General features: G+C 42.5%; 6 protein-coding genes across 6 annotated transcripts; 2 read left to right on the forward strand and 4 right to left on the reverse strand.

Moving 5' to 3' along the window:
* Window positions 1-291: 291 nt before the first annotated feature.
* On the reverse strand, window positions 292-1,825 carry BCR41DRAFT_375165 (hypothetical protein; the record flags this gene model as incomplete). Its single annotated transcript, XM_022026923.1, has 2 exons — window positions 292-309; window positions 617-1,825. 2 exons carry the CDS (start codon window positions 1,823-1,825, stop codon window positions 292-294), a joined length of 1,227 nt encoding a protein of 408 aa, XP_021876178.1.
* Window positions 1,826-1,965: 140 nt separating this feature from the next.
* Window positions 1,966-3,157, reverse strand: BCR41DRAFT_209080 (SMAD/FHA domain-containing protein). Its single transcript, XM_022019943.1, has 3 exons — window positions 2,483-3,157; window positions 2,266-2,381; window positions 1,966-2,140 (listed from the first exon to the last, which is right to left on the reverse strand). Exons 1-3 carry the CDS (start codon window positions 3,038-3,040, stop codon window positions 2,107-2,109), a joined length of 708 nt encoding a protein of 235 aa, XP_021876179.1. The 5' UTR covers window positions 3,041-3,157; the 3' UTR covers window positions 1,966-2,106.
* Window positions 3,158-4,363: 1,206 nt separating this feature from the next.
* BCR41DRAFT_209090 (hypothetical protein) lies at window positions 4,364-8,517 on the reverse strand. Its single transcript, XM_022019944.1, has 5 exons — window positions 7,719-8,517; window positions 7,499-7,588; window positions 5,737-7,404; window positions 4,856-5,637; window positions 4,364-4,655 (listed from the first exon to the last, which is right to left on the reverse strand). Exons 1-5 carry the CDS (start codon window positions 8,150-8,152, stop codon window positions 4,606-4,608), a joined length of 3,024 nt encoding a protein of 1,007 aa, XP_021876180.1. The 5' UTR covers window positions 8,153-8,517; the 3' UTR covers window positions 4,364-4,605.
* Window positions 8,518-11,845: 3,328 nt separating this feature from the next.
* On the reverse strand, window positions 11,846-12,406 carry BCR41DRAFT_375167 (hypothetical protein; the record flags this gene model as incomplete). The annotated part of the gene is made up of 1 exon (XM_022026924.1): window positions 11,846-12,406. One exon carries the CDS (start codon window positions 12,404-12,406, stop codon window positions 11,846-11,848), a length of 561 nt encoding a protein of 186 aa, XP_021876181.1.
* A 2,140-nt stretch (window positions 12,407-14,546) lies between these two features.
* On the forward strand, window positions 14,547-20,924 carry BCR41DRAFT_342440 (hypothetical protein). Its single transcript, XM_022022289.1, has 14 exons — window positions 14,547-15,084; window positions 15,188-15,245; window positions 15,346-15,477; window positions 15,593-15,820; window positions 15,925-15,985; window positions 16,077-16,333; window positions 16,434-16,645; window positions 16,733-17,170; window positions 17,259-17,369; window positions 17,456-17,591; window positions 17,676-17,833; window positions 17,923-18,406; window positions 18,524-20,319; window positions 20,409-20,924. The coding sequence occupies exons 1-14, from the start codon at window positions 14,707-14,709 to the stop codon at window positions 20,889-20,891; spliced, it is 4,932 nt and encodes a 1,643-aa protein (XP_021876182.1). The 5' UTR covers window positions 14,547-14,706; the 3' UTR covers window positions 20,892-20,924.
* Window positions 20,925-21,304: 380 nt separating this feature from the next.
* BCR41DRAFT_328726 (S-glutathione dehydrogenase) lies at window positions 21,305-23,337 on the forward strand. The gene is made up of 7 exons (XM_022021708.1): window positions 21,305-21,368; window positions 21,499-21,547; window positions 21,674-21,743; window positions 21,847-21,881; window positions 21,983-22,170; window positions 22,301-23,052; window positions 23,161-23,337. The coding sequence occupies exons 1-7, from the start codon at window positions 21,354-21,356 to the stop codon at window positions 23,201-23,203; spliced, it is 1,152 nt and encodes a 383-aa protein (XP_021876183.1). The 5' UTR covers window positions 21,305-21,353; the 3' UTR covers window positions 23,204-23,337.
* Window positions 23,338-26,439: the final 3,102 nt, after the last annotated feature.

Consider the following 26,439-nt stretch of genomic DNA (forward strand, 5'->3'; position numbering starts at 1 on the left):
TCGGAGTGCTGCTGTTTAACTTCGCCCTACCACTCTAAGGTCCATGAAATACTATGAATCTATGGTCAAAAGCAACAGCAGCCCTAGAGTCGAATTTGAGTCTAATTATCAAGCATTTGCTGTTGATGGGGATCAAATATTGGTTTTCATCAGGCACGACGGATGCGTGCTGTTTTAACTCAAATGAATAAAGCTCTTTCTCTCTTTCTCTCTTTCTCTCTCTCTCTCTCTCTCTCTCTCTCTCTCTTTTTTTTTTTTTTTTTTTTTTTTTTTTTAAAAAAAAAGCAATTATCATAAGGCCAGATATTGCTATTATTATTATTATTATTATTATTATTATTATTTATTTATTTATTTTGTTCTCTGGTCCTAGTAACATGCGAGGCGCGGCAGGTAAAGGAATTTTGACCGAGGATCGGTATGACATGACTAAGATACGTGACATCTCTCGTTCGTTGTCTTGGGCTTAGATCATAACCATATGGTTGATATTTATGCATTGTATGGAAAAATGTCGCATAGTGAAAAAGTAAAGCAACCACACAAACATGATTGGATTTAGTAATTTCTTTCTGGAACGAAACTCCAAGTGGATTGAAGCACAATAAATAAATACCTCTAAAGTTGTGGAACTGGGTGACTGAAGCAACTCCGGTAGTCCTCGGATTTTTTGGGTCGAGAGCTGTAAGAGTGCTAATCGTGAGGCAGAGCCTGGTGTAGATCGACGGGACGCGCTATCATTTTGCTGAAGGTTGGCAGGCGAGCGATACTGGACTGGAGTATGTACAGGTGTTTTATCCATCGTCGTAGCCGTGCGGCGTGGTGGCGTAGAGTAAGACGATGACGAAAGTTTCAATTGAATCTGAGCCTCGCCAGTAGTATCAACAAATGAAGCATTGTCTTTCGAGCCATCAAGTTGAATAGCGACATCTGTTATTGAGGGCTCTCTCTCCTCTCCATGTATTGCTTGCTCAATAAGGTCACTTTCATTTCCTGATACAAATGTCGGGGAACTGAGCTTGTTGGTCTGATGCAAATCTTCCTGTTGATACATGCCAAACGAGAGACGCCTTGGTCGACTCAGTGACGTAGATAAAAGTGGCGTTGATGCTCTTCCGATGGGGGTCCTTGTCGGTGATGGAGGGGGACTTATATCGTCATCACCCTCTTCTACTTGCTCAGTAAGCTGTAAATACATTTCATCTACTCCATCTATCGTATCCTGTAATTCTTGGAGAAGCATAGGCTCTTTATCATGATCCTTGACTATCTTGTCCCTACCATCATTTCCTGAATGATTGGCACTATGGTCTTCATCGAAGACTTCCAAGTTGTTCGTATATCCCATTCCTTGTGCTTTAGTTTGTATCCGTGCTCCATCAGTCGATCCGGTTGCTTCCTCTTCTCTTTCCTGATTGATGTCAGCCAAAAGATTCAACGGTGCAGGCTTTACGAGTCCCGCCCAATTTGCGATACGACCACCTGCTCGAGTAGGCGTCAGAATTGGCTTTGCCGATGGAGTAACAGCGCTGAGTCTAGAGAGAAGAGATGGTGTAGAAATTCCTTGACGTCGCGGTGTTTCTGTACCTTGTTGCTCACCACGTTTGATAGGTGTGCTGGGCGGATTTGTTTCATCAAAGATCTCAGGACTTAGTGCTGGGCCAAACGAAACCTTCTTGGGAGTTCGGCCAAGAATTTCGTCTTCAAAATCTATTGGAGCTTTGCGTTTGTCCCGGCTAGGCGTCTGTAGTCCAGGTTCAATTTCAACTGTTGGTTGCTGAATGACAGTACATGTAGGGTTTAAGATGGAGGGCTCATCAATCATCTTGAGCACTTTCCTCGGTGTTGTTGTCAGCCTTCCAGGCGATTTTGCTAAGAAAGCTGGTAGAGGAATCGGTTTCGGTGATACCAGTAGGCTTTCTAGTTTGGCTGCTCTGTTCGGGGTGAAAAGCCCGAGAGATGATTCTAACGCCACACTGCTCCTTGAAAGACTTCGCTTGGGCGTGCCCAATATTCTTCCCGTCGTTGGTGAGGGAGCTTCTGAAAGTAGTTGAATGTCCAGGTCGATAGATTCCTGAATGCTACTGATGTGTCGATGAGGAGTGTTCAAAGCCGGGGCCGGTTCTGATCCGAATGTTGGCTAGGGATCGGGACAGGAAGAATTGAATTGTAAATAGCTGAACTGGTCTCTGAGTAGGTGCATGTATACATATGGCAATACAGGATCTTCTGTGGCGACAGCCAAGTACCATTGCCGATTCAAACCTGAATTTACGTCCTGCAATGGTGATGACATCATTGTGCTGGATGGGCCGTGCAGTATCATGGATGAGAACATCGTTGAGAAATGTTCCTTCCATGGATGTATCCTTCAACCACACCTATGAATAAAGAAACACGTCGAATGTTTGTTTAATGTGAGTAAATAAGCCCGTGAAACGTCAAGAGACGATCCTTAAGATTTCAATTCCTTGTTTCTTACCTCCCCATCATCCCGTCGAATGAGTTTGCAATGCATATCCGAGACTCCATCGATTTGCACTCTTATATCGTTTGTTTTGCTCCGGCCAAAAGAGCAGTAGGACTTGTCCACAGGATAACGATAGTACACAGTTTCGTCCAGCCTCTTTAGTCCAACAACGTGGCCCCAGATACCCATCTTAATGATCGTTTTTGACTTTGGTGTCATAGGTCCAACCATCTTCTTGGGAGTACTCGGACACCTACTAAGACTGTTGCTTCCATTCAAGGCGTTTTCAGGCATGTCCTTAGGATAGAATGTACTCAGGCGGGGTGATTTCCGAGACATTGGGCTGGTATGAATAGATCCTAGTTCATCTGTTGAATTTGATTCTGTCGCGAGAAAGGGGTTCGCCATCGAAGATGATTGCTGCTTTGATGATTGCTCTACTGATGTTGCTCCAATTCCAGTCGCGGCTCCAGCTCCAGGTGTTATTGTGAATGGTTTGATGGGAGTACCAAAGGGGGACGCCTGAAGCATACCTCTACGCAGGAGCCTCCTTTTGGGTGTTTCGGCCATGATAATTCAAGTTGTAATGAGGCTGATTGTTTAATGCAGGAAGAGGCGTTGGGTTGCTTACCACAGAATGGGTGTGCTCAAAAAGTCCAAATAACAGGATATTCTACTTGAGGGGTGTGAATTTTATGTCAGGGGTAAAAATACAATATCGCGTGGTGTGCCTGGAATTATCACACTGCGATTAAAATTATTTATAAAAGAGTTGATGTAGTCTACAAAAAAAAAAAAAAAAAAAAATATTTTACATGTCTACAGTCATGCAAATCAACAATAATACAAATGCCGAAGCAACCTTGACCTGTGCCCAGCCAAGTTCTCCAATAAATATCTCAATTGCGACCCGCCACATATCATCAGGATCCCGGAGATAGTCCATTTCTATCGTCGATGTGGATACTTTCTTTACTTCCTGGTCTGCGTTGTTAACCCTATCTCCATGAGATTCAGGGATATCGGCTCCTGTAAACTCATCCAGTTCTGCAAGTGCGTCAACAAATTCAGCTTCATTACTTTCGTAGTCAGGTTCATCAGCAACCGCCATCGATACAGGATTGGACGCCTTGTCAACAACATCCTGCTCCTTTGCAGCTTTTGCTGTGCTCGAGGGAGCCACAGTATTGTCAGCAGGATGTGCCTCGGTAGACACGGAGCTTCGTCTTTTCCTGGTCCCCTTTCTGATACGGCTAGGTGGAGATCGGTTTTCCGAGTTGTCAATGACCTCTGGAGAGAATGTGACACGACGAACTCGTCTAACGGAGCTACCACAATTATTATTATTATTGAGCTCTATATTCGACTCTCGTACGCTTGTAGAGTTTGAGAGTGCAGAAATAAGGAAAGATGAGGGAGGATCCTCCAACTGCTGCGTAGGCTGGCTTAGTTCATGCAGCACTGTCTCTGTATCTTGCTTCGAGTCAACGTTGACGTTATTGTTTTCCAAATCAACCAAAGAGATTGCAATGACATCCACAGAAGACGAAACGGATACTGTTGATGTTGAGTTGGTAGCTGTTAGAAGATTGCTAGGCTTGGCTGTGGCCTCGGAGGATAAGAAAGGCTCGCCTTGTGGTTGCGATGGGTAGATCTCATCTGAACAAGTCTCTTTAGTTAGAGAAACTGTGTCGGTCTCCGCAATTGCTAAAGGAGTTATCTCTGACGTTGAATCCCTTGTGAGTTTCGACTCATTTGACTGTTCACGAGATGTAATTATGGATGCCACAGGCGAACGAGGGATATGGAATAGTCCGAGCGTGGGGCTTGAGAGAGGTGAGTATGACGATGATGGCTTATAGCATTCGGGGCTTGTCGTTGGACTGGAGGCTGCTGTTGAGGTTGTGGACAGAACACTGGTAGGGGATGAGCTCGAAGATGGTGAAGACACAGGGTTGTATCTGCCAAAGGTTGGAGATGTTAAGAAAGTATTGATTGGAAAAATTGAGGCATTGGCTCCGGAATGACAGGGTACGATAGGAAGAGAATATCGATTGAGAGAACTTGACCGACGGGGATGTGGGAGTGGTGGTGTTCTTTCAGACAATTCCACCAAGCTAAGAGGTGCTCTATTCCTAGAGCGACTCCTCGCCAACCTCTGTGAGATCTTGGGCGCTGTAGAAATCTGTGGAGATACATCGTGTCGATCAGAAGAAGAGGCAACAACGAGATTAGGATTAAAGTTACTCAAAGTTGAGAAGCTGGCGCTTCTCCTCTTACGACTGATGGACGACGACGCCCCATTCGATCGTAGGTCGGATCCGCCGCCAGCGTTTGGAAAAGAATTATCAACTACCTGCTCGGCATTTTGGATTTGATTATTACTCTTTAAATGGCTTGATGACTTTCGCAGAGACGGACCACCGTACATTGGAGTCGAGGACTCGTAGACTCGACTGTCTGTTGGGCGTCGTGGTACTAGCGAGTCATGCTTACGTTGATCAACCTTTTCATCGTCATCACTGACTTCTTCTCCCTGTGACTTGGTCGTTTGATCCTGGGTGGAGTTATTTGATTGATTTTGTCCTTTTCTAGATACCTGAGCTGTAATACTCTGTCCTTCATGATCAAGCGTGGTATAAATACGTACGCCACCAAAATCTGGGGATAGTTCGACACGCACTGTAGGATCATCAGGCTTGATGAAGAAATCATACCCTTCCCTATACACTTTTCTTCCAACTCTAACCTCTGTCCATCCTGGTGCGCTCTTATAGCATAGCTCATAAAAGCCTGTCTTAGGATCAAATGTATCCAAAAGTCTAGTTCCGGATATATGTGAGGCATATGGAGGATATCCATACTTATTAATGAAGTGATTCAGACGAGGCACGGCTGTCATCATGCTGGCGGAAATAGACTTGACAACAGAATTAGGTAGTGTTCCACGGATATCAATCTGTATCACATATGTAACATTAACGGAGATTGTGTTGCCCTCTCCATCAAAAATCGGTCGTAGTGACCAACCAGAGAGCTCAAGCACCGCGCGGATACGGCCTGGGTCCTCTGGAATAGTGGTATCAAGCACAGACGTTGAGACATTGTAAAGTGCGGAATTTTGGGGATCACGATCAATAATTGTTACGCCCGCCAAATCACGCCCACTTTATGTTCCCCCCAGAAATAAAAATGAGTAAAAAAAGGTTAGGAACTCCTTCATGGGACAAAGCATATTCATTAATAGTTCTTATCATCAAACTCACGTCAAGGAGCCGACGCCTCGCAGAGAAACGTGGAAGAGATATTCATTAGCATTGAAGGTTTCGGCAATGGACATGTTCTCAAATCGTTCATCCCAAAACAAACGACATCCTGCGGACTCGATCACAGCATTGATCTGCTCAACGCTCCATCCACCACTGATAACGCCCTCGCCTCGAAGCATTGGAAGCCCTGCTCCGTTGATGACCCTACTATAGTTCTTAAACGTTCCATCGTTCGACACTGTCCTCCAACGATCCTCGGGACTTGAAGCAAGTACTTTGAACATTGCCAGAGCCTTGCGCGCAGTTTCAGAGTGGCGATGTGGGAGTGGGTGCATTGGTGTAAGCAAAGAAGATCTATTAGAATCCAAACTTGTAGCGATCGAATATCTCTTCATGGCGTTGGAAGTTGCGCCCATTAGCATGGAGGCTCTGTTCATGCTCTGTAGACTCAGATGCGGATTTGCACGGAGAGGCATAATGTGACTATGACGTGGTGCGAATGAGGAACTTCGTCCAATCAAAGTGCTGTGGCGACGAGATTCCATTATATCTGAAGGAGATCGCATTCCATAGGCAGCGAACGCCATTGAACTTGGTCTTGAAGGTAGGGATGTGTCCAGAGATTTATGTTGCTTCGGTGCACGTGGAACAACTTTGACGCTTTGCGTCAGCGACGCATCCGAGTCAGAGGCTGTATCCTTGCCATCAACTGAGTTTGTGGGTGTCAATGGAGGTGTGGCTGGAGTAACAACATGTGGTGTTGCTGCTCGTCCTGAGGCTTCCAATGGAACTTGGTTGACATTGGGCCTCGCTTGTGGAGGGAACGGTGTGCGAGCCGTCGATCCCATCGTGGACCGCTGACGTCGAATACCTGCTTCAGCAACCATCATCCTGGAGAGTTGTGAATGTCTGCTTGATGAATGCTTTGATGAAATTGACATGGAATCCTGGTGTTGCAATGAATTCTCATAGAGCCCTCCCTTGCCAAAGTGTTGTGAATCACTGAAGCGTGTCGTATCTCCAAGCATCGCGTTACTTTCTGAGAATTCTGGTGTAAAAAACGATGGGAGGGACCTATTGGAGTTCATACTAGGCGACAATGAACTCCTTGTAGTCTCGAATGTGGAACTATCTGTGGCTGCCATTGCCAACTGAATATCTTCATCATCAGAATCATCCTTGTCATTTAATTCCATGTCTGCCTCCGCTGTGATAGGTCCGATGGGCGTGAGAAATGCCGATCCTGATTGTGCCTTCTCTTCAGGTTCTGGATCCGTGAACATAAACTTTTCTGGTTTCAAAGGCTCGCTCAAACTCCGATGGCGATTAGCTGATTGGGTAACAAGTTTGGACATGACCATAGGAGCGCCATTCTTTCTGAGATGCGTCTCTATAGTGGTGATAACAAGTGGCCGTTTTGTGAGAGCCCTCTTGGCCATGAATTTCGGGAGCCGACTTAGAAGATCTGTTTGAATCACATAGGTGATCTTGGTGATAGGGGGATTGGATGGTAGAGGTTGAATGATCCATCCAGCAACAAAGATATCTGCTCTGACTTTGCCTGATATCCGTGGAATTTTATTGGATTCTACGGAGCATGAAGCAAAGTATATGGTTCCGTCGCGCTCTACCTCAATTCTTTCCACCATGGATATGTCCCGCGTCCTAAAATCAATGGTTTAAAATTATGAGAAATTGGTGTCTTGTTGTCTTTCTTTCAGAGAAAAAACAAAAAACAAAAAACAAAAAAAAACGTTACTTGGATGAGAGTGAACTCTTCATGATCATGTACATAAGGTTTGTTGCATCATCATAAGACTCTACACAACTGAGCTCATCATACCAATCACTATTAAGGAGGCAGACACAAAGAAATAATGAATTTAAATAAGTATGGCTCAAAGGTATATTAGCAATTGATTGCCAAAGCGAGGAGTAATAATCCCGATTTAATCTCATTTATGCTAATATGTACTCACTCCCAGAGTTTCCGTACGCCTACGACAGAAAAGACGTCCTGTGCCCGGTAGCCTCGGATGACATATTCACCTTTGAATATTGGATGTTTATCCCCATTGTTCACGGATTGATATACAAGGCATCCTGACTTGTGTTTGAGAACCTTTTTCCAGCCATCTGGTTTTGAAGCGGCTTTAAGGAGTTTAATGGCTTGAATTGCTTGCTCAATATGGTATTCTTTGGTGCGTTTCTGTGGATCAGAGACGTAGAATTGAGATTGTCGATGCTGTTCTGCGGTATCAGAGTCATCTCCACTATGATGAAAGTCGAATGTTGATGAAGACGGGGGTGGGCTCGAGCTTGGGAAGTTTCTAGTCGTGTTGCGATAATGATGTTCAATAAATTCGAAGTTTTCATCGCCAACAATCGTTTGTCGTCGAGTTGGCTTCTTCATGATGATGAGGGTTTATATAATACGAAAGTGAGTGGGACTGCAAGGTGTGAAGAAGGGGAATGTGACACCGAAAAGAACCAGCTTTCAGGCAATAAAGAAAGAGTTCGTCAGGCTCAAGAAGATCAAAATTTTGTTGTGGAATGCACTTTAAAGGCGATGGTATTCCAATGAACAACTCAATCAAACGGATGGACAGATTATCAAGGTGCAACCAACATATGCAAGACTGTTGGATGAATGTCTCAATTTCTTTAAAAAAAAAAGAGGGGAAAGAAAGGAGTAAAATTTACAATGACAGGGGAAAATGAACAATATAAACACAGCAGACACGGTGTTGCGCAGAGAGTTGTCGATTAAAAAAAAAAAAAAAAAAAAAAAAAAAAAAGTTTCGATAGGGAGGAATAGAGAGGAAAGGAGAGAGAGAGAGAAAAGAGAAAGGGAGGGAAGCCAACAGATGGGGCCAAGTGAAGAGGGGCAAGGTCGTATCAATAATACAAAAAAAACAAAGAGCAGATTGTGCCTATTTTTGTCTGAACAAAAGTAAAAAGGGAGGATTAAACTGGCTAGCCTCAAAGAGTGTGTACAAAACGAGAGCCAGGGTAAGATGGAATTTCTTTAAGCAAAAGAAAGAGAAGAGATGACAGGAAAAGAAAGAAAGAAAGAGATGACACTAAATGGGCGAAGTGATGAGGCGGGATGAGAAAGTCAGGCTTGACTAAATGTAAAGGTGCATTGGAATGGGCAAAGAAGAAGGAAGTGTGAGATGTGAGGTGTGAGATGTGAGGTGTGAGGGATGAGGAGAGAGGATTCAAGGAGCACTTTGTACATGTATTTAGCTGGAAAGACACGGCTGAGGTGTGAACGGTGTTCATGTACATGTACATGTTTTTAATGTACTTTGTCTTTGCTAACTTATTTCGTTAATTAGGAATGAAACAATTTAAACAGTGTAACCGCCAACCCAAAGCCAAAAATGATTATATTTATTTTTGTCATCTAAACAGCAAAAACAACTAAAAATGAGATGTCCCATCGATGGTTGCAGTTTTTGTGCAACAATCAAATCTCAAATGATCCCTCCATTTTTAAAATATGCACAAGACCATTCCTCCTTCGTCTTTCAGATCGATCCTTTCCTTCTCGTACTCAGGAGGAGGTACTGAGGAACATTCAAATTATTAATTTCTATTCAAATGAATTTATCTGTTCCTCTGTCGCTTTCCCAAAGGTCGCCCGTCCTTCTGCAACGACTGTCCCCCCTACTCTGCTATCCCTTCTCTTTCCCTCTCTTCCTCTTACCCTTATTCTTCGTTTGCTTCCTGTACTGTACAAAACAACCTTTCGCTCTCTTGCATCTACATGTACAGATGCTCTTTTTGTTGTTAGCACCGGTTAGACTGCTTTCCGGTGGATGTTCGTTATGTTTTTCTGAATTTGAACCAACGACAGTGCTTCAATTGAGTAAGGAAGAGCCCAGATTTAGAAATGCTGTAGTACAAATTCTTGTGAGCACATTACAAAAACACACATAAAAAACAAAAGATGTGAACGGTGATTTTTTTGTTTTTTTGGATCCAACTCAGACAACCAACCCGCTTATAGACATGGTTTAATTCCGAAATAGCTCGCTGACATAAGTGTAGACTATACCCAGAGCTCAACTGACGACAATGTTGTCCTGTACAAGTTTGGCGTCTTTGACAGTCAAGCAAACTATACATCACAAATGTAAAGTGGGCAAGTTGATGGTTAAAATGAAACGCAAAAAAGTCCTTCTTTTGTGTGTATCAAGCATGGCCGTTCGTTAAGGAGTAACGTTCGAAATTTTAAATTTGAGATCTACATGCCTATTGGCTACTTTGGATAGAGGAAATAAAATAGTTCATACAGAGAGATACACTACTGTTCATTGGCTTCACAAGGTGATCGACCTCTCTTCAATGCCATAAAATCATGATTCGTCTCTTATATGTAGTTGATGACGTAGATACTGCAAAAAGGTATTGTTCAAGGAATTGTGAGCACTCTACAATGAGCTGAGGACGTTTCTCAACCTGGCACAGGAAGCCGAGGACCTATATTGTATCTGACTTTGAAGTTCTAATATATCCACAATACATATGAGATCCGAACGCATCTCTGGCTCATTGATTAGTCAGTGTCTTCTAAAGGTTGTTGTAGGTTTATGTTTTGTTTCCAAAAACTACAGCTGGATTAACTCTTGCACCATGATATGCAAATGTCGGTGAAAGATGCTGCCTAGTACATATGTGGGTGATCATAGAATACAACAACATGAAGCTCGCTACGAGCTTGGTTGGATTGCTCTTCAAGGTCATGAATAAGTTCATGCAGCTGTTTGCCTAGTAATGGCCACTATCGTCAAGTTTGGTTCCTACCTGACGTCTGCATCCATAATGATCACGTATATTCATCTATCAAGTCTTCAGACATAGGACATAGAGCTATTAGATCTGGTTTTGTGCTTTAATATTTATTGTTGGCGTTAGCATGCTACTGTTTCTGTACTACATTCTGATCCAAAGCACAGCCAGGGTCTTAGCGCAAGATTTTTTTTTTTTTTACAAGTTGGCATTGGTTAATCATGTTTTGGTTTAACTACAGTCACTGTTGCTTTGGCTTAGTTGTGGTCGCTGCTGACTATTTTGTTTCTTTGAGTCGCGTTTTTTTTTTTTTTTTTTTTTTTTTTTTTTTTAGCTGTTTCTGGATCTGTTTGCTGACGTTGCTCTTGCATCTGTTTGAGTTTGTTTTTCAGCCGTTTGTAGACTGTTTTGTGGATCTGGTTTTTTTTTTTTTTTTTTTTTTTTTTTTTCCCCTTCCTTTCCTCGCATGGTTGTAGGGGAGGCAGAAAGCAGTTAGAGCAATGGAGAGACACGCTAACGTAGTACATAATTAGAAGATGTAATAAATTTTTAGTATGTTTATATTCTTCAGAATCAACAAAGTAACATTGCTTTTACCTTGTCAATCTATTTTTTATTGGGCATGATAAGCATATTCCTTACCTTTTGATAACAATATCTGATAGAGACCATTTTTTACATTCGATCTTTCGATATTGTTTCTTTCTTAATAATCTTTTTGTAACGCTCTCTTTCTCTTTCCTTACTAAAACTTGCTCTCGCATTTGGTAGAGAAGCCAAATCACTTTGTTAAAAACCGTTTCCTAGCGACCATTATTTTAAAAAAGCCTTATCCAATCGAACCTGAAAGCATAACATTTATACAATAGTGCATTTAGAGGATCCTAGGACATTATTTGTGCCAAATATTAGCAGGGCCTATATTTAGTTTATAAAAAGTGAGAGAAAAATTTTTACATATAGGAATTCAATGGAGATAATTTAGCCTGATAGTGTATAATGCGTATGCCCCAAACTTCATATATATATATGTATAAAAGTAATATTATATTGGAAATGTCCTTTATTAGTTGTTTACCGTGCAGTCTGTAAAGTAGCATCGAATTTCCTAGCAATGCAAGAGACTACCAGAGCAAAGCCTGAGGCTTAAGGCTCTGAAAAATTATAAACATGTATTTCATTTTTAACTTTTATATTTTTATATTTTTATCTTGAGTGGGTAGTCGGGTTGGGAGTCAGGGCTTAAAGATGACAGGTAGCGAAAAGGCTCACGACGAGTGGTTACAGGGCAGATGCATTAATTAGACATCTAGGGATCAACAGAAAATTCAATGACCTTAAGAACTGGGCAAGACCTTTCCCAGACTCTGTTCGAAAAATAGAACGCGCAAACTCCTTCGTACGTGTCAAAGCAGAAGTGACCATCCCTAGAGCATGCCTTGGGGAGGTTTACTACCTCGTCGATAGATGATTTCATTGGGTAAACCACAGCTCTGGACGTCTCCCAGGCAGAGTCAACATAACCAGAATAACGGAATCCATAAATGGTACCACTAACGCCGGCACCATTTCCACCAATGTTGACGTTGATGCCTCCGCTGGATGTAGATACAAACAGATTGGTCCCGAAGGTATGGCGACTAGAAAATGCGCGTGCTTTTAGCGCTGCCTTGCTTTTGGTGCATGTGTACTCAGTGACGCCATTCCCCAATGGAGTGATCTTGGTAGTTTCTGGAGCGCAGCCCCTGAAGTAAAACTCGGCAATCTTGCTGTCCATTGAAGCCATGGCAGTCTTAGCGTCGTTAGTGGGCGCAGCATCAATTGACAGTACAGCTACGAGCAGCACGGAGAGCTTCAAAAAGGCTTTCATGGTGTGTTTCTTTGCAATGTGCGAGGAAGTAAAATAACGTTAACTCTAAGAGACCAGGATGAACTTCACTATAGCGATTGACAGCAACGGCTGCACGAAGAAAGAGAGGAAGGCAAAAAATAAACGACGGAAAGCGAACGTGAGGTACAACAAATAAAATATAATATAGAGAGAGTGAAAGGATGCTTTACCTTGAGATTAGACGGCAGTGGGCCTATGTACGAATGAGTGTCAAAGTTTTTGACAAGGCAGAAGCTGGAGTATCGTGTAGAAGGACTGAGGTTCATATTTATACTTGAACAATGAAAATGCTACAGCCGCAAATCACTAACATACACTAATATATACCTTGTTATCCACCCCGTATACAAGCTACTCCTTAAAAACTACAAGGAGCGGTATAGGAGATGCCCCTCTTTGTTTTACTCCGATAACCAATGTGTTTGCTGCACAAAGCCCATCTAATGAATGAAATCTGGTAGCGATCTAACACTACAATCGTAAAAGTAAAAAAAAAAAAAAAAAAAAAAAAAAAAACAGTTGAAGACCATCGAGTCATAAACGCCTTGGCTTTATTAATGTGTGGAATCTTTCTCACGTTAATTTTCAGCATGTTCCAGTCTGAGAAGGATTTTGCTTGATACTCTAAGAAGCGATGTTAAACCCTATAGGCTTGAGCAGGCCACCCACAGTGAGCTTTATTAACTTTGTTTCCGACGGGGAACTTTGAGCCATATATTCACAATAGCGCAATAGCGCAAGGAGAATAGAAACAAGGGGGTTCGCCCAATGACCGTGCCACATGGAGGGTTATAACGGTATATCAACCATAACAAATGCCCTGTGCCGTCACCAAATGAACCAGACTATATTTTAAAACCATTGGCGTTGGGGATGTAATATTATATAGTATGCTAGCTCACCGTCGCCGTAACGTATAGAAAGATATATCTCAATTTGTCGCGACCAAATGAACGGGACAACATTTCGTCGTTTTGTTGATGCTGCCCGATACGGTTTGTCGATATTAATATTACTTCATACCAACTTCGAATGACACAGCAAAATAAATAAAAATCCTTGTAAATGCAGGAGCATTGTATAATGGGTAACCACTTTGTAGCTTCCTCGATGCGCCCAATATCACTAGTCTTGATAGCATCGGATAATTTTATATACAAAATGGCATCCCTCACAAATAACGCGGCGTTCCTCGCTGCCACAGTGCTCCGTTTTTCGAACGTAGGGAAGTTGGTGTGAAACCTTGAAAGAATGCCATCAGCTAAACTTGAGAGTTCTGCTTCGGAACTAAGGTCGCCATCAGTGTGGGCCACGGGACTCATCATGCCCGAGCCGTCTATGACCTCAGCAGCTCGCAGAACAATCGAATCTAAGGTGTGTTGTATGGGCTCATCTGCCGCATGGAATATATATAATTACTGAGTAGATAAAAGGTTCGAGAGCATTTGCTCTGGACGACGAGGACGCGTTTTTGCAAGGGTAAATAATTGGTTCCGTGGATAACGGAGTACGACATGATGGTTCTCAGAGAAGATGCCATGCTGGTCCAGACATCTTCACCATTTCTGCTTTGCTTCTTTTAAAATTATTTAAAATGTAGAAAATATACTTGTTAGAGTAAAGCCAAACTGGATTCGAATGGCCGCCTTGGGGTGAGTATCCTTGGTAAATACTAAAACAAACAGCCAACTGGAAAAAAAAGTTTTATTTTTTTATTTTTTTTTTATTTCCCTCACGTAATGCACTTCAAAAACTTCGGTAATCAACTGCAACATCTTCTTGAATAAATGTGTAAATTTTCATGTTGATTGATAAAGTATTTCAGTCAGCACCGGTATGGCTGTCCTGAGGTATTCAGCCCATTGAGCCCAACTAGAAAGTATAATAGAAGGTTAGCTAGTTCTTGGATAAACTGTTGCGTGCGAGCTTAGAGCAGCGATGACCACGTAGGAAGGTTCTGTGTTCAAAGAATAAACGCGTTTACGACTTTGAGCACTGATTAATTTGATAGGCGCATTCCACGTATGCTGTGCCACGTGTACAGTCGTCCTTTGGACACACTTGTCACTAGAACAGCATTAATGTATATTTTGTAGTACAACTTTAAAAGACAACACCACTCTTTTTCATCCTTCTGTTTACATTCTTTATTTTTCTGCTCCTCTGCATCATAACCTTTGACACGAAGACTGAGAAGGGCAAACCACCGGAATTGAATCAACGAATACGACCCATCATCACAGGACTAATAGAAAGACAGCATTGTTTTTGTAGTATAAATGACGGAAGGCGTAACTTCGGCCATGCCAACAAAGGCACAGAATACTTTGGAATCATCTGTTGTTACAGAAGCAAGCACTCCAAGCGTTGCTTCACTGCCGCCATCCTCCTCCTCTGTTTCATCTACTCTCGGCAGCAGGCTTATCACACAGCGAACAACACACGATAGCCTTACAGAGAACAGTACCAACAATCCTGGATGTGAACTGAAGTGGTCACATTTAGTCCATGCCGAAATTATCTCAGTTACTAGTGCAATGCGACGAAACTCGCGTTGGTCTGGTATGAGTGTTAGTGGGCTCAACATGGGAAGTTTAGGCATGAATATGGGCCTTAGGGGACGCGAAAATCAAAAAGATGGCAACTATCGTGCTAAGGTATCGTTTACACACACGTTTTATATCTTGGACATAAATCATTATTGGACCCAGATCGAGAGACAGAGCCCTCAACGATGAATATCGCTATTGAATTAAATAGGAGAGCCCCCTCATGGTTGGATTTAATGACCTTCGATCACGTCTCGCTACAACAATTGGTAAACAACTGTGCAGGCAATGCAGCAAATTAAGGACAAATAGATAGTTCCAAAGTTACCCAACAAAGCGCCTAACGCTTTTACATGCCCGTATTTCTAGCTGTCAAGGACATGGATGCAATTGCATTACTAGATCCATTTCTAGAGGTGATCCAGTCTGGTGACACGAATGGACCAATTACGGGCGCAGCACTTAGCTCTGTCGAAAAGTTCCTAACGTACAAGATCATTAGTATGTATCTATTCATGATATTAGTGTTAAAAGACTGCATTATTTGTTTTATTTTTATTTTATTTTTTTTTAGGCAGTATGGCTGACACGTAGCTGACTAATGCCATTACCATAGACGAAGAATCACCAAACGTGTCGCATGCAATGCAGCGTTTGGCAGTAGCAGCAACGCACTGCAAGTTTGTGGCAAGCGATTCAGTATCGGATGAAATTGTACTTTTAAAGATTCTTCAGGTATTGCGTATTGCATTGACTAGCGGTCCTGGCGACTTCCTGAGCGACGAATCAGTATGTTCTATGATCGAAACAGGGCTCAGTATGTGCTGCCAAGTGCAACTGAGTGGTAAGTCAATCGATGTCTTTTTTTTTTATTTTTTTATTTTTTTTTTGAGACAGTCTAAACTGGAGTCTAACAGCAACCATGGGGGCTACTCATCAACCTTTTAGAAATGCTGCGAAAGTCTGCAGAACACACTATGACCGTAATTACAAAAGCCATGTTTGAAAAGTAAGGTTAAACTGAACTCAAGAGATGAGTGTAATTTCAGATCATGTTGGCTTTTTCTCTCCACTTATAATCCGTTTTACATCATAAACAGGCTTCAGACGGCTATAGTCGCGGCGGGTGGTAATAAGATAGAATCAGGAAATGCGGATGAAAACGAGCCTATTTTGGTTCAGACTGCCATGATTCAGGGAGATACGCAGCATGTGAACCTCACCATTAGCCATAACCCATCAACGGTAGAAACCGAAGGCGAGGCGCTACTATCCGAAATGGCCAAAGAGATCGCAAAGAGCAATGAGGCAATGAGCAATGATCCAAATTCCAATGAGATTGTACCGGAGGCGGCGCGTACGTTGAGTGTCCAGCATTTTTTCTTTTTCTTTTTTGTGCGTGTTACTATTAATACATAATAATTGATCATAGGATCCCTACTCTCGCACCTTCATAGCACCAAAGTCGTACGGGCTGCCATCAATTCATGAACTTCTTCGTGTATTGATCTCATTGTTAAATCCTCATGACCAGCAGCATACGGATCGAATGCGTCTGATGGCATTGAGCATTCTCGATGTTGCTCTAGAAGTCGGCGGGCGCAGTATCACCAAATTCCCAGCGCTCATGTCCCTTGTTGCCGATGACATGTGCAAATATCTTTTCCAGGTATAGTCATTTCCTATTGAGGGAACTAAACCTATTCATTGTAGATATAGCTTGACTAATCCTTGGCGACTCCTACATTTATACTAGCTGGCTAGGACAGATAATATCCCGATTTTGACTTTGACGCTTCGAGTTATTTCAACAGTATTTGATACGATGAGGCCCAGCCTTAAGCTACAGCAGGAGCTCTTCCTTTCATTTTTATTGGACCGATTGAGCCCACCAGCGTCTGCACTCAAACCTCTGCCATTCAACCCTGATTTTGGCGATCCACCTCGTTCTATCGTCAACACTCCTGAACCAGAAAGCAGTTCACGAGCGGGATCCCCTAACCCCTCGCTGAAGAGCTCAAAAGGGGAGAGATTGGACACGACTGTTGCCCAGGGTGAGGTCCGTGAGCTTCTTCTAGAGTGTCTAGGTCAGTTTGCTCGCGCACCTACATTCATGGTTGATCTCTGGGTTAATTATGACTGCGGGCTGGACTGCGGTGATTTATTTCAGGATATGATTAAGTTCTTGACGAGAGTAGGTTTAACATCGATACTTATGATAGACTATGCAAATAAGATGTATCTCTGATTCGATTTTTTTTTTTTTTTTGCATTGATCCTAGAATTCATTCCCAGAGTCGACCACCTATTCGGCAAGTAACTCTCATATGCTTTGTATGGATTCACTACTACTATTTATCAACCATATGGTAGATCGTCTTTCAATTCCAAAGGTATGGACGCACAAATCATGCTTATTGATCATTTCAGGATATTTTGTACCCGCGAGTTGCTAACTTATCCCTGATTTGATCTTTAGGAGGAAGCCGAAGCTCTTGATAGAGAATATGAGAGTTTTGACATACTCTTCAAGCGGCGGCAACAGAAGGAGATTTTAGTAAAGGGCGCCGCCAAATTCGATGAAAGCCCGAAAGCAGGGCTCGCGTACTTGGAAGGTATATGATTCCTGCCATGTCGCAGCTAATGTAATTAAAAGCACGTAGTATTGCAATGAAGTTTAACGCTTTTATGTGGACTAGCTCATGGAATGATTTCAAGCTTGAATGATCCTGAAGCTGTGGCCCATTTCCTTAAGAGCAGTACGCGCTTGAGTAAAAGATTGCTGGGTGAATATCTCGCAAAGCCAGCAAATTCTGAAGTTTTGAAGGCTTTTATTCAGCTTTTTGATTTCCATGGGGTAAGGTTGACATCCATGCCTCTATTTTAAGGAAAGGGTATATTAGTAAAATGAGCTTTAATAACTAACATTAAAATAATAATGTCTAGAAACGTCTCGATGAGTCGTTACGCGAACTTCTGGAGACCTTCCGACTACCTGGTGAAGCACAACAGATCGAGCGCGTCATGGAGCTTTTTGCGGCAACCTATTTTGCTACTAAGCCAAAGGAAATTGCGTCACAGGATGCTGCGTTTATCCTTGGGTTTGCTGTGGTTATGCTAAATACGGATCAGCACAATCGTGGAGTCAAAGGGCGTATGTCACTTGAGCAGTTTATCAAGAATCTGAGGCAAGTCAACGCCGGCGAAGACTTCCCTCCCGAATATCTAGCAGAGATCTATGAAGCTATCCGTAAACGTGAGATTGTGCTGCCTCAAGAGCATGAAGGCCAACTTGGGTTCAACTATGCTTGGAAGGAGCTTTTGCGCAGAGCAGAGACTGCAGGACCCCTTGTCATCTCCAATACAGCAATGTACGACAAAGAATTGTTTATGTCATCCTGGAAACCCATTATGTCTGCTATTTCGTACGGTATGTTTACCTGGGCAGTCAGAATTGATCACTCTTGTACTACGATATATCTCTATGTATTAGTGAAAGGTATTCACTTTTACCCGATATTCTTTATTGGATTTTACTGTTTCATAGCATTTAATATGGCTCAAGACGATGCAACTTTGCAAAAGTCGTTGACAGGATACTATCAGTGTGCAACCTTGGCAGCCCACTACAAACTTCCGGATATTTTTGACCGCATAACAATGTCTTTGGCAAGGATGACTGGATTGCTGGACACTCCACATAACCCCGCCGATAACCGTGATGTCGTCGTTGAGGGCACCACAATAACCGTCTCTAACCTTGCGGTACAATTTGGCAAGAGCTACAAGGGGCAACTGGCTGCAGTCGTGGCATTTGGAGTAGCAAACGAGCACGGAAATATGATCCGGAGTGGCTGGAAGCCCATTCTGGAGATTATTAAGAATCTATTTGTCAACAACCTTCTTCCAGGATCGATGCTGGAAGTGGAAGACTTCTTAGCAGGAACTACCATGATTCTTTTAAAGGCCCCAGTTGTTGCAGAAGTAAAAGACAAAGCTCGCCAGGATAGCTCTCTACTTTCAACCCTCTCCTCATACCTACTATCATCCTCATATTCGTATGAAACAGTCCGCGAGGAACCCACACCGGAGGAGATCGAGTCAACTCGTTGTACTGCTGATTGTGTCGCTGCTTGCAGATTGGAGGAACTCTTTGTAGATATTCGACTGCTAGAAGACCTGCCACTGACACATCTCATGGAGGCTATCAAGTTTGTTGCGGATGGAAATTCTGTGACAAAAGCGACAAAACCTCCAACTTCCAAGTTGTACAACCCAGCTAATGTTTTCTTTTTGGAACTTATGATCAGCTTAACTGTTCAGAATCGATATCGCGTGCAGGCTTTGTGGCCCATTGTGTTTGAGCACTTGAGTGACATTATCCGTGAGGCTGGTTCTCAGAGTGTATTGCTTGTAGAGCGTGCTGTTGTAGGTCTGCTTAGGCTGTGTATTCGCCTCGCTCATAACGACGACATGTCCAAGGAGGTGCTCGATGCTCTGGATCTATTACTTGGATTACCTATTGATGTTGTTCCTGAGGTTGCGGAGCAAATGATGGCAGGCGTGTTGACCCTTTTGAAAGCTGACACATCATGTGTCCGACCCAATTTGAATTGGGATGTTCTCTTCGCACTCTTGTCTTCTACTTCCAACCATCCAGAGGCTGCCAAGTACTCGTTTGAGGCCATTAGCATGTTTGTGGCAGAGAATGATGGGAAGAATGTAAGCGTAGAGAATTACGCAGATTGTGTTGACCTTTTAATCCGCTTTGCTGCGGCGGGTGCAGTTGGTGCAGAGGGTTCTATGAAACAGGAAAGTGGACAACGCGGAAACAAGAGTCATCTATCGAAGGCACAGGCTAGTGCTGTGGACAGGGCCAAGAAGGCAGTGGAGATGCTGTACAAGCTGCACAGTCAGGCTCCTCGACTTATCTCTGAATCAAAGATGAATCCAGAGTTGACATGGTCTGCCTATTGGTTCCCTATCTTAGTGGGATTGACTCAGCAGTGCTCTAATCCGTGTCGGGATGTCCGCAATCATGCTATGATCTACCTTCAGAGGGCACTTTTATTGCCAGAGATCGTGACAGACAAAATCGCCGAATGGGTGGTGCTCTTTGACAAGGTGCTCTTCAAGCTGTTGGAAGATCTGTTGAGACCTGAAGTAGTGCAGCAGGACCCGGCTGGTTTCGAAGAGACAAAAAGCAAGGCCTGTTCAATTGTCTGTAAAACATTCTTGCATTATTACTTCAGACTGCTTGAATGGGGGGGTCTAAAAGCTCTCTGGATGAATGTCTTGGATTACATGGATGCTTTCATGCAAACAGCGCAAAGTGAACAGCTGGTATGTTCGATATTCACATGTGTGCATCCCTTTTTAAATTTATACCCTGAACTGACGCCACTCTCTTGTTTGTTTTTGTTCTAACATAGTATGAAGCCGTGCCAGAGTCGCTCAAGAACTGCTTACTAGTCATGTCGACATCAGAAGCGTTCACCGAGGCAACTGCCAACAGACCCGACAGTCTGTGGAATATGACATGGGCCCGGATTAATAAGTTTCTACCCAACCTAAAGGCAGAGATCTTTCCTCCTCCAGTCTCTGAAGGAGGATCATCTTATGCTGCTCTAATGATGGGCGTAGGCAAGAACCTGTTTTCTGCGGTTACAGCGAGCGACCTACCCGAGTCTTCCTCACCATCTTCTGTACCTGAAACACAGGTACCAGAATCGACTCTGGAACCCCCAACAGTATCCACAGTTACTAGTGTTGGAAATGTGGCTGCTGGCCTTGAACAAGTCATGGATCTGCAGCAAGAGCAAAGGCAAGAACAAGAAGCACATGTCCGGAGCGTAGAAGATAGACATGAAGGATCAATAACTAGGGTAGATGAGGATGCATCGAGTTTGTTATAGAGTGGGACTTGAATAAAATATTTAAAAAATCGGAATAAATCATGTTTTCGCGGTTGACGCGTAATGACGCGAGAATACATGGCTCGGAGAAAAGTTTTTCCCCCATTCAAAATGATCTTTACAAATCTATGCGAAATATACGATAGTACTCGCATATTTAGACGAACACCATCTTCCTTCTGAAAAGCAGTTGTAGTGGATGACTAGCAAGATTATAAATTTCCCTTCTGGCAAAGAAGAAGCACTATTGAGTGGATGTCATTACAAGATTTTCTCTACGAACTATTCGGATTTGTACACAAGACGCGTTCATTCATCAAGAGCGAGAGCCTGCCCTTAATACAATTCCGTCCTCCCATGTAAATTTTTCCCAGGGAAATTCGTACACATAAAAGGTGCCAAAACGCTCATTCAAAGAATTGATCCCCCATTCTTCATTCCACCAGAATACACAAATAAAAAATGACCGCAGGAAAGGTATTGACTTTCTTTAGATATATTTGAAACATTTAACATCTATAAGGTGTAACTGAACTGTCTATTCTTACTAACATGTTTGAATGCAAAAAAAAAAAAAAAAAAAAAAAAAAAAAAACGATCCGATTAGCCCATCACTTGTCGTGCTGCCATTGCTTGGGAGGCTGGCAAGCCTTTAAGTATGACTTTTTTCCCAGTTGACTTGAAAGCTTTTTTTTTTTTATTATTATTATTATTTTTTTGTCCTTTCTTTATGCCCAATTGCTAATAATACACATTTAACACGCAAAAAAAAAAAAAAAAAGGTATCGAAACTGTTGAAGTTGCCCCACCAAAGGCTGGCGAAGTTCGTATCAAGATCGTTGCCACTGGAGTGTAGGTCACCTATAAATCATTCCAAATATTCCTAATGTTCATTTTGACTTCAGGACCTTAACATTGTCGATCGACACTTTAAACAATGCGAATCTTTGAATAGGTGTCATACAGATGCCTATACCCTCTCTGGTTCTGGTAAGAGACTTTTTATTGTATTTTTAAAGCATTGTCATCACCTTTAGTTGCTGTACTATTATATTAACTTTTTTTTTTCCCCCCTCCCTTTGCTTCTTAAGACTCTGAGGGAGTCTTCCCTGTTATCCTTGGACATGAGGGTGGTGGAATTGTCGAATCAGTTGGTGAGGGTGTAACTAGTGTTAAGCCTGGCGATCATGTTATTCCTCTGTACACTGCTGAGTGCCGTGAATGCAAGTTCTGCAAGAGTGGAAAGACAAACTTGTGCAGTAAGGTTCGCGAAACCCAGGTAAAGTTGCGACTATGACTCTTGGAGGACAAACTTTATTCATCTATGACGTTTCCTTACCATCGTCCATTTATTGATTTTTTTTTTTTTTTTTTTTTTTTTATAATAAAAAATTGATTGTGAAATTCAGGGACGTGGATTGATGCCTGATAACACCTCCCGTTTCACCTGCAACGGAAAGCAAATCTTCCATTACATGGGTTGTTCCACCTTCAGCGAGTACACTGTTGTCTGTGAAGTGTCTGTGGCCAAGATTTCTGAAGAGGCTCCTTTGGAGAAGGTTTGTCTGTTGGGTTGTGGTATCACCACAGGATACGGAGCAGCCACACGCACTGTCAAAGTTGGAAAGGGTGATAGCGTTGCTGTCTTTGGCTTGGGAGGCGTTGGTTTGAGTGTCATTCAGGGTGCCAAGCAGGCCGGTGCCTCAACCATCATTGGAGTTGATATCAATTCCAGGAAAGAGAAAATGGCCAAGGAGATGGGATGCACCCTCTTCGTCAACTCCAAGGAGCTTCCCGAGGGTAAGACCATTCAACAGCATTTGGTTGAGATCACCGATGGTGGTTTGGACTATACCTTTGACTGTACAGGTAATGTCAATGTGATGCGTGCAGCTCTGGAGTCTTGCCACAAGGGTTGGGGTGAATCCGTTATTATCGGTGTCGCTGCTGCGGGTCAGGAGATCCAAACTCGTCCTTTCCAATTGGTGACCGGTCGAGTCTGGAGAGGATCTGCTTTTGGTGGTGTGAAGGGACGTAGTGAATTGCCAGGCCTCGTCCAAGACTATTTGACCGGCAAGCTCAAGGTTGATGAGTTCATCACCCATAACTTTGGCATGGATGATATCAACAAGGCCTTTGATGTTATGCACGATGGTGACTGGTAAGTCAATCCTATTTTTTTTTTTTTTTTTTTTTTTTTTTTTTTTTCAATTACTTTGTTTATTTACATTTGAACAATTCTGTATTATAAAAATTTATATGTATATAGTATCCGCGCTATTATCAATTATTCTGGTACATCCAAGGCATAGCCTTCACGAACCCCCGTTGAGAAAGAGCTTTAATTTGGGGTCTTTGCCTTGTGTGTCTGCATGATAATAAATCCAACTTCTATCCCCGCTCCTCTTTATTTCAGAAGATGTAGATTGGTAATGAGTAATGTGTGATGCACTCCTTATATCTTATCTCTTTTTTTAAAAAAAAAAAAAAAAAAAAAAAAAAAAAGAGAGAGAGAAATGGTGTATAAACTTATTTAAAATGGGATTGTATAATGTAGTAATGAAGTATGGGCATGCTAAAGGCTCTAAACGAAGGATCATTTAATGTAGCTTGCCATGCGCGCAACCGGCAGTGTTGAGCTTCCCTGAAGACCTTAGTGCCTGATCTATAACGATATGCAGTGAAATCCCCTACCTGGGCTTTTGGTGCTGGCCCAGTGGGCCTCGGCTGACTGGCCTCAGTCGTTGCAGCAATGTCATGTGGAGGAGCCTTTCAGGATAGCTCCGAAGAGGCAAAAACTGAAAAGGACTCTCTAAAGAAGATCCTCCAGAAGAGGGACTTCCGGGGAGAGAGTTTCGACCACGAGATCGACGATGGGTAGGCCTCGGAATAGTAGACCCTGGAACAGCACGCCTTGGAAAAGTAGGCTTTGGAGGGATTGCTCTTCGTGGAATTGGTCTTGAAGAAGAAGATTGGATCATTGGCTTATTAGATAATGAGATGAAGGAAAGAAGTGGCGCGACGAGGAGGGAAATTGTAGGCAAAAATAAAACCCGAAGATGGAATAAAGAAAAGCCAACAAATAGGAATGCCACTTTTTTTTTCAAGTCCAAGATCCAAAATCCTGTGGAACGTGGTACATTGTGATCCACATTCCGCGATCTGACGTCGAAAACATATTCGACATTTTTTTATTTTTACTATTCGTCAATGAATACAAGAAAGAAGCGCTAAAGTTGGACTCTGATAGCACCTTGAACCTTGAACCTGAAGATTCGAGAAGGAATCGGACTCACCACTGCTACCACTACTATCACCACTATCACTACCACCACCATTACTACTATCTCCCATTACTACCTTGCATGTTGGTAAGACCAATAGAATACACTTTCAGTTATATACTATTGGTAGATCTTGGATGACCACGAAATGTGATCTACACACCCACTGCCTTGAGTTAGAAGGAACACAATCTAATTTTATGCTATTCTATCTATGAATCCACGAAAAGCTGATGTTAAGCCCAGGTAGCTTCATAGCTTGTTCCATCATGAATCTTTTAGTAGCAGAGTATGCCTTAAAAAGCTAAAAGAATGCTTGGATTGAAACTGAAAATACAAAACAGTCTATCTTTTGATCAAGTATAGTGTATCTACCCGAGAGCTAAGGGGTAAAGGAGCAAACAACTTGTAAAGAGTATCAAGTCGTCCTGATGGATTTGTAGGGTGAATTTTCATCCTTTGGCAGAAGAGACAAATAAGGTTACATGGTTCACATTGCTCCGCCCAATTACTGGCTTGTGCGCCTTCAGGACTAATTTCATTTCCTTTTTGACTAACCCCTCTTCTTCCCCTCTGCCAGATGATTCTAACCGATCAAGATAAAAGCATTTCATTTGCCAGTGCTTTAGATACTTCATGGTTCTCAACATAGAATCAATGTTGAGGAGCATGTAGCTGTACTAACTTTCTCTCCTTCATTTCATTTCATTTCATTTCCATCGCACTACGCCTTAGCTAGTGCAGGCACCAGATGTGCTCCATGCCAGAGATGGAAGGAAGAAAAATCAAAATAAATTAAAAATTGAGGGGAGGTGGACACCATGTATTGGCTGTTCGCCTAGATTCAGGACGTCAAAAGAACCAATCATCCCTTCATCCTGAATCCACCTCTACTGATGATAGAGAGGGCTACAGCGTGGAAGGGGAAGATGACAAGAAAGCCCTGAAGACAACAGTTGTGGCTCTTGCTGATTCGATTTACAAATAGGGGGGGATAGATCACATGACATCCGTCCAATATCCAAACAGATTTTTTGCACAATCAAATGTCATTGTTGGGTGCTCCGAACGTCTGCATGAATGTCTACATATCCTTCTGGGCTGACTCTTTTTTTTTTTTTTTTTTTTTTGTTCATCCTCAACTCAACTACAAGGGGAGCAATTACTTATTACACGACCTCAATTTCATCTGTTGTAGAACTTTTTTTTACCTTCTCCTCTGTATTCTTATTTTACCTGACGCGTGAGAAGAAAACCAGAGCTTCGCGTGTTCTTTTTGTTTTCACACTCCAACCCTGTCTTTCCTCGTGTTTCCTCATTTCCTTGCATCAGTTGTCTACGGAGTACAGCAACAATGAATTCAAGTAGGCGAAGCTCAAAGCAGATCTCACCAGAACAAGAATCACATTTGCAGGTAAAAAAAACATTTCTTTCTTGCTCCCCCCCCCCCCTCCTTCCCTCCTCCTCTTTCTTCTCCCCTCTCTCTTGTACACAACAACCATGCCATGATAATTAGTTTTCCCGCCAAGTTTACACATTAAATAATAACCATAATCATATTAATTATAATAATGATAATAATAATAATATGCTGTCGGCTTAAAATATATGAGGGAACGTGCTGATGAGACTAAAGGTGCAGGAGAGAGGGGAAGAAGAGAGGGGAAGGAGCGGGAAGGAGAAGTGAAAAGAGTTTTCAATTAAGATTCAGGGTCTACATGGCATCATGAATGAAGTGAAAGCACAAGCAACGGTAAACTGATTGTCTTTTCGTGATCAGATCGTGATTTTGAGAGCTATAATCGGCATGATCAGATGGTTCGCGTGGTCATGTTTCAAGTCTACATCAGCACCCTGCATAGTCTTATAGTTCAATAGGATGACACTTGAAGAAGAAAAAAAGAAAAAGGTCAATTAATACATTTTTTTTTATCCTCATAGGCGATCAAGACCGAACCTCCAAAGCTCAAGCTCAAACTCAAGCAGCCCGAACAAGCAATGCTGTCCGAAAGTGGTAAGGCGGTGCTATCCTTTTGTTTTATGAATCTAGACAAAATGGAGCATTGCCTGAAGAACCTCTTTACTATTTATTCACTCCATTAGATACAAAGAGAATGTTTGTTGCCATTGAAGAGAATGACACCAAGACAATGAGATACTTCTTAACACAAAAGAATGTGCATCCAGATACACTTTTCGTGACAAATATCTTTGAGGACAGTACCTTCACATGGTCACCACTTCATGCAGCAGCCTATTACGGG

Source organism: Lobosporangium transversale, assembly GCF_002105155.1.
Source record: "Lobosporangium transversale strain NRRL 3116 chromosome Unknown BCR41scaffold_62, whole genome shotgun sequence".
Classification (NCBI taxonomy): domain Eukaryota; kingdom Fungi; phylum Mortierellomycota; class Mortierellomycetes; order Mortierellales; family Mortierellaceae; genus Lobosporangium; species Lobosporangium transversale.

What these genes read in the sequence shown, in the direction of transcription:
- BCR41DRAFT_328726 (XM_022021708.1), top strand. An exon ending in GGAGGCTGGCAAGCCTTTAA is followed by an intron (nt 21,548 to 21,673) that starts GTATGACTTTTT and finishes AAAAAAAAAAAG; the next exon opens with GTATCGAAACTGTTGAAGTT. An exon ending in GTTATGCACGATGGTGACTG is followed by an intron (nt 23,053 to 23,160) that starts GTAAGTCAATCC and finishes ATATGTATATAG; the next exon opens with TATCCGCGCTATTATCAATT.
- BCR41DRAFT_342440 (XM_022022289.1), top strand. Translation starts at nt 14,707, where the DNA reads ATGACGGAAGGCGTAACTTCGGCCATGCCAACAAAGGCACAGAATACT. An exon ending in TGTGCAAATATCTTTTCCAG is followed by an intron (nt 16,646 to 16,732) that starts GTATAGTCATTT and finishes CATTTATACTAG; the next exon opens with CTGGCTAGGACAGATAATAT. An exon ending in CAGCGCAAAGTGAACAGCTG is followed by an intron (nt 20,320 to 20,408) that starts GTATGTTCGATA and finishes GTTCTAACATAG; the next exon opens with TATGAAGCCGTGCCAGAGTC.
- BCR41DRAFT_209090 (XM_022019944.1), bottom strand. Translation starts at nt 8,152, where the DNA reads ATGAAGAAGCCAACTCGACGACAAACGATTGTTGGCGATGAAAACTTC. An exon ending in GGCGTACGGAAACTCTGGGA is followed by an intron (nt 7,589 to 7,718) that starts GTGAGTACATAT and finishes CCTCCTTAATAG; the next exon opens with TGATTGGTATGATGAGCTCA. An exon ending in GTCATCAAGCCATTTAAAGA is followed by an intron (nt 4,656 to 4,855) that starts GTAATAATCAAA and finishes GTATCTCCACAG; the next exon opens with ATTTCTACAGCGCCCAAGAT.
- BCR41DRAFT_209080 (XM_022019943.1), bottom strand. Translation starts at nt 3,040, where the DNA reads ATGGCCGAAACACCCAAAAGGAGGCTCCTGCGTAGAGGTATGCTTCAG. An exon ending in TTCGACGGGATGATGGGGAG is followed by an intron (nt 2,382 to 2,482) that starts GTAAGAAACAAG and finishes CTTTATTCATAG; the next exon opens with GTGTGGTTGAAGGATACATC. An exon ending in ATTGCAGGACGTAAATTCAG is followed by an intron (nt 2,141 to 2,265) that starts GTTTGAATCGGC and finishes CCCGATCCCTAG; the next exon opens with CCAACATTCGGATCAGAACC.